Source organism: Epinephelus moara, chromosome 23 (assembly GCF_006386435.1).
Source record: "Epinephelus moara isolate mb chromosome 23, YSFRI_EMoa_1.0, whole genome shotgun sequence".
NCBI lineage: Eukaryota > Metazoa > Chordata > Actinopteri > Perciformes > Serranidae > Epinephelus > Epinephelus moara.
The window spans coordinates 30,936,731-30,952,488 of NC_065528.1; the positions used below are offsets into that span (position 1 = coordinate 30,936,731).

Sequence of the window (15,758 nt, forward strand, 5' to 3'; positions counted from 1 at the left end):
GTGATGATGATGATGATGATGATGGTCCTGGATAAACCTAACTAAATCTATCCAGGATCAACATGGAAAAAAGGAGGGAAATTGTTACTGCAGGAATTTACTCGTCATGTTTCTCTCCCGCAGCTTGATTGGATGTTGTTGGATTGGGTCAAACAAAGTGCAACTTGCTGCAGATGAGACATGTTAACGTTGGCCGATTAAAAAAATACAGAGAAATTCATACGTGGCACACTTTGTAAATGACCTACTTTTTAATTTTTGTGGGAAGATATCAAGTATTTTCAAGTCAAAAGGCTCAAGTCCAAGTGACGTAACAAGTCATTGGTGATAAAGTTGAAGTTGAGTTGCAAGTTTTCTTTGATTATGTCCAGTCTAACGTGACTCGAGTCCACACCTTTGTAAACTACTTAACAATAATTTGAGCACTTCAGATATTGAGGCCATGTTCAGATGAAGTGAGTGCATTTATTCTCAAACAACACACGAGACAAAACAAGGTGAAACACACACATGTACAGTACAGTGATTGGTTGTCACTCGTCACCACGACTAGCAGATAAACTGTGACTTTAATTAATGAGAAAATGAATCTCCCCCAGAACAGTAGAACAGGCGTAAAGGCCCCGAGTTTGTAATTATTGCTTCAGTGATAATGAAGAGAAGAGACTGATTGGTTTGTGGAGGCTCTCAGTGCAGAGAAATGGACCGTTAACAGGATTAAGATTACTCCATGCACGTTAACATGGGGCAGTGTTAGCAGTTACAGTGCTGGGAGTCTAGATAAGGCAGGAAACAGACAGAGAATGAGTCCCATCAGAGCAGGAGAAACGCCAACACCCACAATCCTCCGTCCCACCAGGAGGAGCAGGGCAGCCAGCAGGAGGCAGGCCTCATGTCAGGTGACGGCGTTCAGGCTCTGGCCTCCCTCGCCGGGGGTGAAGAACTGGACTTTAGGCGTGGCGAGCCCAGAGTTGTTCCTGCGCAGACCTCCGCTGCTCCCGGCGCCTTTACGCATGGAGTTGTTGCGTCGCATGGAGTTACGCTTCCTCAGCGAGTTCTGGTGCGACAGCTCGCTCTTCTGGAGAGTCTGGATTAAGATAGACGGCTTCTCGTCCAGTTCTCTGGCGCTGCAGCGCGGTGTCGCCACCTGAGAGAGACACAACACAATATTTAAGTTAAATACATCTGTATTTTTATCATGCCAGCAGGAGGACAATAATCCATACTAATCCAGACTACTGGTTTCCAAAGCTCAGTCAGTCATATTTTTTTACTTTGTTCTGACACTGTGAACCAATCAGAGTGAAGATCAGTACGTTTAACGCTCACCTTGACTGTGTTACCGAACTTGGAGTAGTCCACAGAGTACACGCCCTCCTCCTCCGTCACTATGGGGATGAAGCGGTGACCCCACTGGATCTCCTCGGAGACGTAGGAGGTCCGGGCCTGCGTGGTGATCCCTGTCGTCTCCACGACGCCCTCCAGGATGACAATCACCTCCAGGTCGCTGCACTGCAGCTCCATGGCCGACAGGTCGTACAGCGGGCTGAGAGAAGGGGGAGGAGTCACAGCTACATTTCATACGACGATAAAATAAAATACCAAACAATATGAGATAAAAGCAGTGAATGAATCCACATCTCAGAGTGGATCTGCCGCTGCTGCACCTGCTTTTGTCGATGACGTGACAGATGATGAGCGGGGCGAGGAGGAACAGGCTGTTGCTGGCCACGGCGCTCTCCGTCTGGACGTCGATCTGATGGATGGGGATCACCTCGCCCTCTGGTGTGGTCGTCTTTCTCACCACCTGCAGATGATGTGTAGTCCATTAATTGTTAGTAAATTCATTTTTTGCAATGCTTTTAATACTTACATACTTTTACTAAAGTCATCCTTTCAATACAGGACACAGAGTGTTTTTAAAGTGATACACATAAGGATCTGAATACTTCTTCCCTCACTGCCAAAAATATGTCATTCAATAAGAGTTTAAACAGAGAGACTTCTTCAGTGGACGGAATAAAGTGGACAAACACCTGTAACCTGACGGTGGCTCCTATAATCATGCTCTTCCTCAGGTCTCCGATACGAATCATGAAACACAGCCGGTTGTTTCTGACGGCAATCACGGCGTGACGGCTGAAGATCAGAGTCTCCGCTCGACGGTTTGACTGAGCCGTCTTCATGAAGATACAACCTGAGGACAGACAAAGGATACGTGTGACCGACCTGGCACAACGTCCAGAACTCATTGATAACTTAGTCGTTGGAAAAAGGTGGAAAAATCAGAAAAACGTCAAACGTAGAGCAGAAACATGGCAGACAAATGTAAAAGACCAGAATCCTTCCTCCACCTCTCCCCTCAGGCTCTGAGTCTCACCCAGCATGACAGCATTGATGATGAGTCCTATGATGTTCTGCATGATGAGGACGGTGATGGCGGTCGGACACTGCTCTGTTATCATACGTCCTCCGAAGCCGATGGTCACCTGAACCTCGATGGAGAACAGGAAGGCTGAAGTGAACGACCTGAAGACAGAGAGATTTAGAAAGTTCTTGAGTTGCTGAGCTTTAAAGTCAGTTTCTTCCAGACAGAGTCGATCCTCAGCGTCTCGGCAGAAATGATGAATGAAGCAGGTTCACGTTTAAAAATCTTATCGTAGAGGGGCTGCTAACTACGGTGGCCAACGTGAAACCCGAAAAACCAAATGTCCCTATCCAGTCCCAGTGTTTGGTTTTCTGTTCTGGGCTACTATAGAAACATGGCAGTGCAACATGGCGGACTCCGTGGACATGATCCCTGAGTAGATATATGTTCATATGTTTATACAGAATGCGCCTTTTTCGGGGCAATGGGGGGCGTGAGCAAGTAACAAAACGTGTAGCTCAGTGTGTGACGTAAACAGTGACGTGGGAGGGAAGCCGCGGCTGGTCAGTCCTTCGCCGATTCTCTCGTAAGTCGGCCCGTTCTTCACCGTCCCCGACATCTGACGGTTAATGGCCTCTTCGTTTGCGAGGGCAAGGGGGGCGCGCAATTCCTTGTCTCCCAGTTGCTTCATCTTTACAGTGTCTGTCAGGTTTGTGTTTCCCTCTTGCTACTAGCTGCTCGCTAATTCCTGCTATCAGCTGTTTCCTGTTTATCCACCGCCAGTGGCTCGCACGTGCGGCGTCATCAACAGCTCCTCCCACAAGTCTTCAACAGCCCCTCCCGTTGTGGAAGGCCACCTCGGTCTTTTTAAACAAAAAGGTTCCACCAATATGTCTACCCTACGAGGCGGAAAATTGGGCTCCTCGGATCAACTCGCCAATCCGGCTCTGTGTGTCTAAACGCTCGCAGCTTGCCGGCAAATCGGCCCAACATTCGCGGAAAATCTGGCAGTGTAAAAGGGGCTTCAGGGTGGGGGAGCCCTTCTGTGTGGAGTTTGCATGTTCTCCCTGTGTCAGTGTGGGTTTCCTCCAGGTGCTCCAGCTTCCTCCCACAGTCCAAAGACATGCAGGTTAATTGGTGACTCTAAATTGGTGTGAATGTGAGTGTGAATGGTTGTCTGTCTCTATGTGTCAGCCCTGTGATAGTCTGGTGACCTGTCCAGGGTGAACCCTGCCTCTCAACCAGTGTCAGCTGGGATAGGCTCCAAGAAAACATAACACATGAAAGTGTGACGGCAGTGACGTTGTAAACGGAGGGACAGCATAAACAAAAACAAAATCACAACAAAAAGTGTTGGTATTTTATTTGTCTGCAAACCAGGGATCAGTTACATTTGTAATCCATACAAGTTCATTCTGTCTAAGTGTTAAATTAAGGTTTTTCTTTTATATCTGACAAGATAAGGTTTGTTTTATCTTGACATTTAACAGGGCGTCAGGTCGTTCATCAAGGACAGCGCTCCAGGTATGTGACAGCGTATGTGCTCCCTCAACCCGCTTCATCGTCCAGCGGGCCCGCTTCCTTCTGAGCGACTTGACAGCAGGAGGCGTGGTCGCCCTGTCAAATTTAACAGGGTGACCACGCCTCAGTAACATCAGCTGATATAAGGCACGTCACCAATGACATCTGGTGACGCTTCTGAAGAAGACGGAAGACACCCGTCGAAACATGTCAAGGTAAAACAAACCTTGTCTTGTCTGATATAAAAGAAAAGAAAAACACTAAGTTACATTTGTATGTTATTATATAGCTAGTCTGAGTGGGCGGAAGATCGCTGCATAGATCAGCCTCTCATTGGGCGGAACGAGCCACCCGCTGAAGTCCCGCCCTACCACCTCCAGTTGTGTAGCAGTTTTCAACCGTTTTCAACACGTCCTTTACTAACTTTTGCGGTGTTTGATCTTGCGGGGATGTAGCCATTTTTCTGCCATGGTTCGCGTCCTGTAGGCGATATTTTTGTGGGCGTGTTACACCAAAACCTGTTTCCCCCCGGCAATATTTTTGCAAGCGCACCGTTGCTGTGGCACCGCCCAGAACGATTGTGATTGGTTGAAAGAAATACAAGCAGCCAGGGCGTTTTTTTCTCCAATCTTAAAGTGAGAGTCGGCCCAGCCAGACCTTTCTTTTCTTGAGAAAGTTCTGGTGAGCAAGACTATTATATAGCAGACAAAATGAAACTTTACATTTCATCAACTGGTTAATGTGCGGTTAGATTTAGGCACAAAATAACACTTGATTATGGTCAGAAAAATAAAATGTTTTAGCTTAAAATATCTGGTTTTCTTTGCAGAAACCCGGCTGGAAAAATAGCGATGGGTCACTACATATCACTTATGTTTGGTGCCTAAAATGGAACCGTTCAATCTGCGTTTTCAAATAGTGCGAAAAATTTAACTTTTCAACCAGTTGTTAAGCTCTTTTTAACCGTCACTGTTTTTAACACATTTTAAGCCTCATAATGCTCCTATTATGCAGGCTAACACCGCGCTAGCATGCTAACACCGAGCTAGCTTGGCACAATGAGCGGCAAAAAAACAAAACTAAATTCACTTTCTGGTTTGCTTTATTGAAATACAGCAGCACATGACAGCTTCTTGCTGGCAGCACACAGACTATATATTAGACTATATATTTCCATATTCATGACATTTTATATTAAACATTAAATATGTTGAAATGACGTCTTTGTGTAGACCACATTTCACCCACCAGAGCAACATGACTGTGGAGAAATACCTCACACACTCATCTATATTCTCTCTCTTTGACCTACAACTGAACAAATTATCAAAATAATTAAACTAATTTGTCATTTTGATGATGTAAAAACATTTTATCTGGTTGAAAAGAGACGTTCAGACTGAATATTAATCCGTTTTCAACTAGAAATCAATTTTAGAATCCAGGTTGGTGCTCACTGGCACTGTGGTTAATGTGCAGTTAGATTTACGCACATTATGGTTATTATGGTTCAAAGATCATGTTTGGGCTTAAAATACCCGGTTTTCGTGGCACAATCGCGACGGGTCGCCAAAAAACACCCACATTTGGTGCGTAAACATCTGGCAGGCCTCTCTCCATCCATCCTCCCCTCCACCTCCTGATGAAAAAGTCAACTCAAATACTGCGTCATTCTAAAAACACCTGATATGATACGCTAAACTTACAGATGTAACGTTCATGGTTTGCAGAAACGCACAACGCCAACATTTTCTTGTGGAGACTGGGCTGCAGAGGGAGGTGCCAAACTCGCCCCCCCCCCCCCCGCAGTCTTTACTTTATTTCCCCTCACATGAGGAGAGCCAAAGTTCCCTGACTCCCTGTCATAATTAATGTCTTTCTCTCCCTCTCCTCCTCTTCCTCTGTCGAATTTAAAAATGGAGGAAAGGAAGAAGAAGAAGGAGGAGAGATCTGGAGCAGTTTCAGTGCGCGTAAAAACATGTTCCAAGTCTTATCAAACACACTTTAACAATCCAAAAACACAGGTTAAACTGTCCCTTTGATGACACTGACACTGGGACACTGCTCTGTGTCGTTTCTTACTTGACGTCGGTGACGCAGTGGGTCCGGTTCTGCCGCATCAGGTCCAGGTCCCCGTGCGCAAACGCCACCAGCCACCAGCTCATGGCGAACAGCAGCCAACTGCTGACGAACGTGGTGGTGAAGATGACCAGCGTGAAGCGCCATTTCAGGTCCACCAGCGTGGTGAAGACGTCCTGCAGGAATCGGCCCTGCTCGCGGATGTTCTTGTGCGCCAAGTTGCACGAGCCGTTTTTGGCGATGAAGCGCGCTTTGTTCACGCGGTCCCTGAACACCGGCTTGCGGGGCATCCGAGAGGCGAGCCCCGGCAGACCGAACTCCTCCGGGATGATGCTTTTCCTCGCCAACATCTTTGTGCCGATGCTCCAGACAGTCAAAGGAAAAGATTCTTATTTGAAAGTCCGTCTTCAGTGCGTCTTTACGCACGGATCAAACATGTCCAGCTGCAGGAAAACAAAGACGCACAGACTCGTTTACTTGCGTGGACATGTGGAGGATGTTTCTGTGCTCAGCTCCTCTGAGGGCTGGGACGGTCTCCTCTCTCCTGTTGACGTAGTCCAACTTCCAGAGTCCAGACCCGCTCAGACCAGCGCGCTGCTGCCTTCACGGACCGTTCAGGGACCGTCGGAAAACACAAATGAAACTTACCAACGCACACAACCTTAAAGTTTCATCTTAAATAAAGTCTCCAAACATTCATGAAACATCTTCATTATTAGTTAGATGATTAAACTCAGTTCTTTCAGACTTTAAAGGACACATGTCGTGCGCATCTCCTCAGGAATCTTCCACATATAAACTTTAAATTAGTTTTTAAGGTGTAAAAATAAAGTACCCTGTTTCCTGGTGTTCAACAGGTGAACAGAGGGGAGTGAGAGGAGGCTATTTAAACCATTATCTCACATAAGGTCTCTGTTGTATCTAGTTATTATAGTTTAATGAGCTATTTTGTGTCTTTTTATTTTAGTTATTCAGGTTGGAAAATGGTCCCAGTGTTCTTTTCTTTGGCTTCATGTTGTTTCAAGACAAACAGGATTTAGAAAAGGACCCACACTCTTTTTATGGCTAATAAATTATGAATTAATTTACTTGAAATTTACGTTCCTCCTTTTTAAACTGATTTAGGGTAGACCGACATTAAATATGAGTCAGTTTTTTCTCTTTAAGTGTCTAGAATAATTCAATAAACTTTTCTTTTTTGAATATACTATTTTTTTTCCTGTTACTAATTAATAAAATAAAATATAGAAATCGTCTCCAGGCTGCTAAATGTTCGCCCACTCAACTAATTATGATTTAATAAATATCTAAAACAAATAAATGGACATTTTATGCCATTTTAATGACAGAATGAGCAGTTAGTTGCTGATAAATGTAACTTATAGGCCATATTATTTCAGTTGTATTTATGCTGCAGTCTCTGTTTGCATCTTGATTTTTGTAATACAGCTGAGGTCTCAATTTTTCTTTCTATGTGTCTCTAATTATTATTATTTTTTTTAATATTTTTCCATTTTAGTTTTAATTTATCTCATCTATTTTTTTTATTCATTTATTTTTTGTATTATTGCTGTCTTTGCTGCTGCAACAACCAAATGGCGATGGAATAAATAAATAAATATAATAAAACCTTACTGTGTCACTAAATAGCTTAAAAATAATGTAACTGTCATAAATCATTTTAATTCTTTATTCCCTGGTTTTAAACTGAAGTCAAATTAATATGTAGAAATGTGATACTTCTCCACCAGGGGGCGCCATTTAGCCAAACATTGTATATTAGTGAGTGTTGAGGGGTCACGTGCTGCAGGTTTACTGAGAAAAGAAAAGAGTCACTTCACTCAAAACCGTTTTATTATCATGTCAAGTGTAAAAAAAAAGGCACACATAATAATACTTTGTTATATGTTTCAAAAGTCTTGGATATACAGAATGTACATTTACATACATTTAAAAAATCTTTAACAGTCATATAAGAGGAGTCTGACAGTGTGTGTGTGTGTGTGTGTGTGTGTGTGTGTGTGATGTTCACTGTGTGTTACATGCATGTAGTGAACTGTCAATATAAAACATAAATGAATGAATTTGAAATATGAAGTTTTTTCCCCTGAAACTAAAGACGGGATACAAAAATGATACTGAAACATGTTTTCATTAAATCGGTTAAATCGGTCTCTGCTGTGTCCGAACACGATATGAAAGAAAAATAATTTGTCTTTCCATCTATTCGTCTGTTTTTGCTCTGACATCAACTCAGAGACAAATTATGGTTCAGGGTGTGAGGCGAAGAATTTACGAGGCAGCAGCAGCAGCAGCAGTGTGTCAGGTTCATGTCCAGATGCACACCTGCAGTAAAAACTAAACACCAAAGATTTATGAAACGAGTCCAGACTGAACGAGGATCAAAGAACAGGAAGAACAGTCTCAGTCTTTAACCCTCAGAGTCCCAACACAGAGCCGTCTGTGTGTTTTACAGGGGGGCAGAGGATCTTTAGGAGGAGATATCAGGTCAGTAGAAGTTTTATACGTCATCTCAAAGCTGCTAACCTCAAGATTAATTTAAGACATAGCTCAGTCCAAAAAGAAATTAATGTGTTTTGGTTGGGTGAGTATTTAAAACTTTAAAGTATAGAGGCTGAGAACACAATGATTTGAGTATATGATGGTGTGACACCAAAGTAAGACACTTGCCAAGCTGCAGACCACTGTTAGAAACCAACGAGTGAGTCATTGCTGCATTTTCAGTGGCTTTTTAGTCACCAAATGTGGGTGCTGTTTAGTGACCAGTCCCTGTGTTTCCACCGGGGTTAGTGCCATGAAAAGCGGTTGTTTTTAATGAGACATCGCTGCATTTTCAGCAGGGATGGTGCGACAAAAAAGCGGTTGTCTTTTAACAAGACATCGCTGCATTTCCAGCCAAGATATTACAAAGAAAAGCGGTTCTTTTTTTAACAAGACATCGATGTGTTTCCAGCCAAGATATTACAAAGAAAAGCGGTTCTTTTTTTAACAAGACATCGATGTGTTTCCAGCACGAATAATGCGACAAAAAGCGGTTGTTTTTTCATTGAGACATCACTGTGTTTCCAGCGTGACAAAAAGTGGTTGTTTTTAATGAGACACTGATGTGTTTCCAGCCAAGATATTACAAAGACAAGTTGTGGGTCGTTGCTGAGTTTCCAGCTGCTTTTTAGCCGCCAAACTGTTTGGGTTTTTTTGACCACCTGTTGCAGGTTTTCAACTGGAGATAAGACTGCAATAACAAACGGTTGCTTATTATCAAGACATTTCTGCATTTCCAGTGGGGATATTACAAGGAAATGCAGTTGTGTTTTTTACAGACACTGCTGTGTTTCCTGACAGGATAGTGCCACCAAAAGTGGGTATTTTAAGCCAAAACCTTATCTTTTCTGACTCTAAATTGTCCGTAGGTATGAATGTGAGTGTGAATGGTTGTCTGTCTCTATGTGTCAGCCCTGTGATAGTCTGGTGACCTGTCCAGGGTGAACCCCGCCTCTCGCCTAATGTCAGCTGGGATAGGCTCCAGCCCCCCGCGACCCCTAACAGGATAAGCGGAACCGGAGAATAAAGTTTGCATAAAGTTACAATGCCAACATTTTTCCTGGCAGTTGGCTGTTCTGGAAAATGCTAAAAAACCTGTTTGCTGTCAACATACCTATGAAAGCCAAACATCCTCTGAATACTAGACGTCTCTTGTTTATGATTATGAAGTTTCATAAGGCTGTGATCATCCTAGAGGTCACTACAGGTCATTTTATACAGTGAGGTCAAGTTTTAAAAATTGACTCATTACACTAAAACGGCTGCTGTGGAGACTGACATCATCACACATGAATAAAACTGGGCTTATTGAATTCAGAAGAGTCTCAGCTTTCTGGTCCGACCAAATTTATGCAATTCAAAGACTGATTAGAGACGCAAGTATGTAGAGATATTCATAAAGTGGGCATGTATAAAGGGGAGACTCGTGGGCATCTATAGAAGCCATTGTCAGTCAGATATCTTGAGGTGAAAGGTCAAGGTCGCCTAACACCACCGGCGATCCGGCAGGTCTCTGAGGGTTAAGAAAAGAGAAGATGGAGGAGGAAGAGGAGGAACTGCAGAGACAAACAGGTGAAAAAATATGTTGTGTAACAGAGGAAAACAACACAGAGCAACTTTCTGAGATGAAACATCTGCAGGTACAATATTTGAAATCTTAACAAAAGCTGAAATTCTTGCAAAATAATCTATTTGGCATTTAGTCTGTACAGTACAAAGTCATTTTAAAATCTCATTTATAAGCAGAGTGAGTATGATCGATCACAATAATACAATAAAGGGACAATAGCAGCTCCCACAGAGACCAGTGATTCTAGAAAGACTTACAGAGACGGCTGGAATCAACAGGCTGAGCTGAGACTCTACTAAGTGGAAAGTTTCAGTATGTATCCAGTCTTTGAGCTAAGCTAAGCTAAGCTAACCAGCTGTTTGATTAAGATATAGTGTGGTATTGGTCGTTTCTTTTAATTCTCTATGAGAAGGGAAATATAAATAAAAACTGACTTCTTATCACCTCTAACTCCAACACTCTCCGAAGTGAATCATCAGTGCAATCAATGTTAGACTGCACTGAATAAAGTCGAGTTAGCTGAAAGGAGTCAAAAGTTGAAGACTGTTTACATAATAAGTTTTTAGGGTTCTCGTGTGTCGACCACAAGTCCCAGGAAACACTGAAAAATGATCTTGTAAGTAAGCTTTAACATCTGCTATAAGATTTTTTTTGGCCACTAGGGGGCAGCAGAACAAACTGAAAACACAACATCTGATTGGTGATGGTGAAGTCATGTTTGTGGCCGACTAAAGTCCGTGTGCAAGCCCACAACAGCTGTGTTTGCACTTTAGTTTTTTTTAATGCCATTAATTCGAGATCAGGAGTTAATAATTTCAAAGCTAGTGATCTCAAGACAATGGAATTAAAAAAAACAGTGTAAAAAATACAGTTCCGAAAGTTTCCACTGCATCTCTTCAGTATTTAAAAAATCACTGTCAATCCACGATAACCTTTAAACATCTCTGGAGTTAACGGGAGCTCATGTTGGGCGTCTATTGTCTCCGAGGATAATAAGTTCAGCAAAGCATGACCGCAGACAGACAGCGGGTTCACCGGCTCCAGCCTGAGCCGAGACACCCTACAGTGTTTGTACTAGTGTAGGCACAGAAACACAACTGATAGAGACGAGGTGGAAGTATACCAGAAATATGATATCCAGCTTGGCAAATTTTTTATTGCTCTGAACTCGTGCTTGCTCAGGTTTCTTTATAAAATTGTTTCTAGCTAATTTGTAATAGATTTTTCTTCCCTGGTTCAATTTAACAATATCAAATGTGATAAATTCTAAATCATAAAAATGAAATCAGAAGTTTGGTTAAATGAACACGGTGTGTTGTTGCAGTTGCTAAAAGGTAGGATAAACAATTTTACCGTTAGTAAACAGTATGTTTTTGGTGGGCGGGGCTTAGCTGGAGGCAAAACAATTCTCCACAGACATTAGCTAGCGCTAACTAGCAAGTTCTGTTAGTTAGTGTAGAGCGTCAGACTGAATTTACCAACGCACCATGTCAGGTGAGCGTCAGACTGAATTTACCAACGCACCATGTCAGGTCACTCACTCTCTGGGACCGCCAGTGTTAGTTGAATAAGTCAACACTGACCAACGGGACCAGACTGGCCGACCCGTATGCTCTCACTCAGTGGATGGATGATGTCACAGGAAGCCAATCTTACAAAGGAGGACCACACTTGTTTGTTTTGCTATGGAAGCTAACGTTAGCTAATGTGCTAAAAAGTTAGCGTTCCAGAGAAATCCAATATTCCTCTTAATCCCTCCCCAGTTTCTGATGAGGTGGACATGATAACCCTTAATACACATAACCTTATTCATCCCTACAACAGGAAATACTTTTTCCCTAACCTGATATGAAGTGTGCGCTGCACATGTGAGCATTTTTGATGATGGCCTCCGTCCAGTCCTTTGGTCTTATCACATTTAACCATAGTTGTCTTTGTTTTTGTTGACGGGCAGTGGCGGCTGGTTTTGAGCCATGACTCCTTCTATTCTGGCTCCCAATAACACAACAAGACAAACACATTTTAAGACTCCTGTGTAGCCTACAGCCCTGTGGGGGAGAGGCATGTACTGCCTTCAGCTAATAAATTATATTATTGTGTCGTCGGCCCTAAAAGGGTTTATAAATGCAGAAATCTTTACCTGAATTACAAGGAATTAATCAATCATTTCAAATCAAGCCTTTTGTCGGCCAGTTTGAAAGCTTTGTACCCGATGAGATGCCAGTTCTGAGTTGTACTTTTACTAAATATAATACAGTAAAAAGAATAAAGCGAGCGTTCTACAGAGCTGTGAAGTCTAAATCAGCTATTTGTTTGTTTGAATGAGCAAATTCTGGATTTGTTTCTGGTATATTTCCGCCTTCTTTACACCAAAGTTAGTTGTAGAAAGATGTCTGCTGATCTTGTCCCATGCATGTCTTTACCAAAACTGTGAAAAGACACACAGGTCGACTTCCTGGTGGAAATTCCAAGTAGATTGAGGACATCTGAAAGTCCAGTGTCTCTTTTTCGGGATCACAAGTTGCAAAAAAGTTTTTAAAACAGACATCAAAATGCCTTCGATCCTTCAGTGATGATTTCCTTCTTTGTCGCACTTGTTCAGGAGACAGAAATCCACTTTACAGTCCAAAAGCTTTGAGACGTCACCCTGTTCTCTAACGTCTGATATAAATGCAGCCTCAGGTGAGAGTTTATAAAAACTGCCTCTTCTATCAGTCTTACCTCTGTGGCAGAAACTTAACATAAAAATGCAGCACATACTACACCAGGGTCTAAAATATTACATATCATTATTAAATTCTTTACAGTGACAGACTGCACAATGCATTCATGTATGCAAAGCACAGAAACATCATTCAGTCTTTTTAAAAAGGATTTTTCCTTATTATTGCATAATATGAGTGCTGACGAGTAATAAAAACTAATACGTGACGTGTATATAAACGCAACAAATATTAACAAGATAATTAAAGACTTTTTAAACTCTATAAATTTAAAATGATCCTTACAGAAGCTAAAAGTTCAGCTCAGTCTAAAACTATCTAATAAACAACTCCGCAGTATAAATCCAGAGATCAACGGACACAGTGAGTGTCCAAAGTCTTCACATATCATTATCAAACACCTGAAATTAAAACTAAACTGCATTTAAATACACTTCTTATTTAACTCATCTGGTCAATGAGAGTTCAAACTCGATCACATCACTGACCTGTGATTGATTTTCAGATGATATGCTGATGGACGGAGGTCCTGGACAGGGACAGAACTTAAAGGGGACTTTGGTATTTTTAAACCTGGACCCTATTTTTTCCGTGTTTTTGTGTGAGTGACTAATGAGAACAAATTCGCATCGTTAGTGTACATCCACTTAAAGTGTTTGTTTTTGTCACTGACAGGGTCAGATTGTTAATATAAGTGTCTGACAACATCATGGAAAGGATCCCGACAGAGACAGAGCTTTTTGTTAAAGAGTAAGATCCTTTTTGTTTAACCAGAAACAGCTTTGAAACCACTATCACCCAAACCACCAGACTCTATTTAAATAAACAGTAATTTTAGTGTGTATAGAGGCAGCATAGTTTCACATTTAACTGAGTAAATTTAAGGTTTATTACAACCAAACCAAAGCTGGTGATTGTTGGAACAGTAAAAAGACGGACCAAGATGTTTTTGGCGAGTTTTATTTTGTTTCCGTCGACTTGTAATGAAGTGTGTTTTAATAATGATAAAATGGAGTTTGGTGACTTTGGCGATGAGGTCTCCGCCCCTTCCGGAAAACTGTGGATTGCCCCCTCCGGGTTGAAAGTGAGTTACTGTCCCAAAGGAAGGAGTTCACGTATCTCGGGGTCTTGTTCACAGTGAGGGTAGAATGGAGCGTGAGATAAAACAGCAGTTTGGTGTGGCGTCTGCAGTGATGCGGGCACTGCGCTGGACTATCGTGGTGAAGAGGGAGCTGAGCCAAAAGGCAAAGCGTTCCATTTACTGGTCCATCTATGTCCCAACCCTCACCTATGGTCATGAGCTCTAGGTAGTGACCGAAAGAATGAGGTCGCGGAGGGACCTTTGGACCTTTGGAGGGATAACATGTCTCATATCTGGCCTGGGAATGCTTTGGGTCCCCCAGGAGGAGCTGGAAAGTGTTGCTGGGGAGAGTAACACTTTGCTAAGCGTGCTACACAAAATCCATTCGTCTATTTTCAACTGAAGAGTTGAAAACAGACGAATGGATTTCGGGCCTGTTTCTGGTTAAACAAAAAGGATCTTCTAGGGATCCTTTCCATAATGGTGTCAGAAACTCAGAGTAACAATCTGAGCCTGTCAGTGACAAAAACACGTACAGTGGACGTACATTAACGGTGCATATCTTATGCTCCGAGTGATCACGTTGCAGCTCTGACTCAGCACTGGACCAGTCTCAAAACCCGTTGTTCCCATTCGTCACTTAGGAACAAGAACATAGGAAAATAGGGTCCAGAATGAAAAATATATCAGTCCCCTTCAAATCATCAGTCTGGAGATGTTCTATATTTTTCTTATTGTCAACAAATCCATGAAAAGAAACATAACCACTAGTGAATGTATCTACTGACAAGTATTGTGTGTACTGGGGTCTGACAAATGCCCGGTTTTCTCCTGCTTGTTTGATAAAAACTGTGACAAGCTCTTTAAGAAAATTACCGAGGCTTTGTTTTTTAAAATGTAACTGTATATTTGTAAGCATTTACAAAAAAGTCTTCAGGAGGAACCAATGGGCTCAGGGCTGAAAGCTACAGACAGGAAGTCAAGAAGTATTCAGAGACAGACTAAGGCTGAGTGTCCATGTAGCATTTGGTGGTTTTGATCTTTTCGTAGGATTTGCTGACATTAATCTTTGAATAATTTTGGCTATATTCTTTCAGTATTCTCAGTCCTACACCACAAGAACGATATTAGTCTGTTATCTTGCAGCTATATTTAGCTCAAGTTATCTCTGACAAAATCAAGATGTAGCCATTAGCATCATATTTTACATCTAGGACACAAAAACCTTTTTTTTAATTTCTTAATACTGGCTGCTTAAATATCAATAATCCAAAAATATCTTAATTTTTTAACGTAGTAAAAACTCTTTGGATATGTGTATCTGCTGATTTACAATATGAAAACTGGATAAACTGACTGATGGACTTGATATATGATGACGTACGGTGTTCCTTCATGTCATTTCTATGTTTAAAAAAGGCATTATGTATTTATTTGGCGACTGACGATTCAAGTACAATTTATCGACTGGTAAACTGCTGATAGATGATGTTTCTGGATCTGAGAAGCTTCTTGTTAAAGACTCACATTATTGGCTTCCCTGGAGTGTTGTAGTGTCACAGAGGTCTGTCCGCCTCATTAAGAAAACTAAAATAAGTAGATTGATCCAACTCATCAGTTTGTGAGTTTTTAGGGCCTTGCTGACCGACTCGTGTGTGTCTACATGTCAGCCCGGACGAACGAAGCAAACATCCCGTCCTCCTGCTCCAAAAGAGTCTCAGGTTTGTCGTACTCCAAAATGTTCCCTCGCTTCATCACAATGACCAGATCGGCTGTTAGGATGGTGTGGACACGGTGCTGGAAACACAAAAACACAATTAGGCAATTAGAGTCTGGAAAAGTGGTGATGTTATA

The 15,758-nt window shown here is 42.1% G+C and overlaps 2 protein-coding genes across 4 annotated transcripts in view; both read right to left on the reverse strand.

Moving 5' to 3' along the window:
- abcc9 (ATP-binding cassette, sub-family C (CFTR/MRP), member 9) overlaps positions 1-15,758 on the reverse strand; it is a 555,625-nt gene that overhangs the window by 443,588 nt on the left and 96,279 nt on the right. Inside the window, exon 40 of one of the 3 annotated variants that reach the window (XR_007569361.1) lies at positions 11,944-15,701. Coding sequence is in view for 1 of the 3 variants with exons in the window: in XM_050036263.1 (XP_049892220.1) it covers positions 15,564-15,701 (138 nt within the window). In the remaining 2 variants the exon portion in view is untranslated. Of the gene's footprint in view, positions 1-11,943; positions 15,702-15,758 lie in introns of those variants that run through there. The other 2 variants (XM_050036263.1, XR_007569360.1) reach the window with 2 other exon arrangements.
- kcnj8 (potassium inwardly rectifying channel subfamily J member 8) lies at positions 446-6,576 on the reverse strand. Its single transcript, XM_050036362.1, has 6 exons — positions 5,972-6,576; positions 2,381-2,529; positions 2,037-2,197; positions 1,668-1,807; positions 1,330-1,546; positions 446-1,147 (listed from the first exon to the last, which is right to left on the reverse strand). The coding sequence occupies exons 1-6, from the start codon at positions 6,316-6,318 to the stop codon at positions 896-898; spliced, it is 1,266 nt and encodes a 421-aa protein (XP_049892319.1). The 5' UTR covers positions 6,319-6,576; the 3' UTR covers positions 446-895.

Bases quoted from the DNA above. Each gene is read 5' to 3' on its own strand.
- kcnj8 (XM_050036362.1), bottom strand. From the start codon at position 6,318: ATGTTGGCGAGGAAAAGCATCATCCCGGAGGAGTTCGGTCTGCCGGGG. The intron at 2,198-2,380 runs GTGAGACTCAGA...GTCTGTCCTCAG, and splicing joins CATCAATGCTGTCATGCTGG to GTTGTATCTTCATGAAGACG. The intron at 1,547-1,667 runs GTGCAGCAGCGG...CCCTTCTCTCAG, and splicing joins CACGTCATCGACAAAAGCAG to CCCGCTGTACGACCTGTCGG.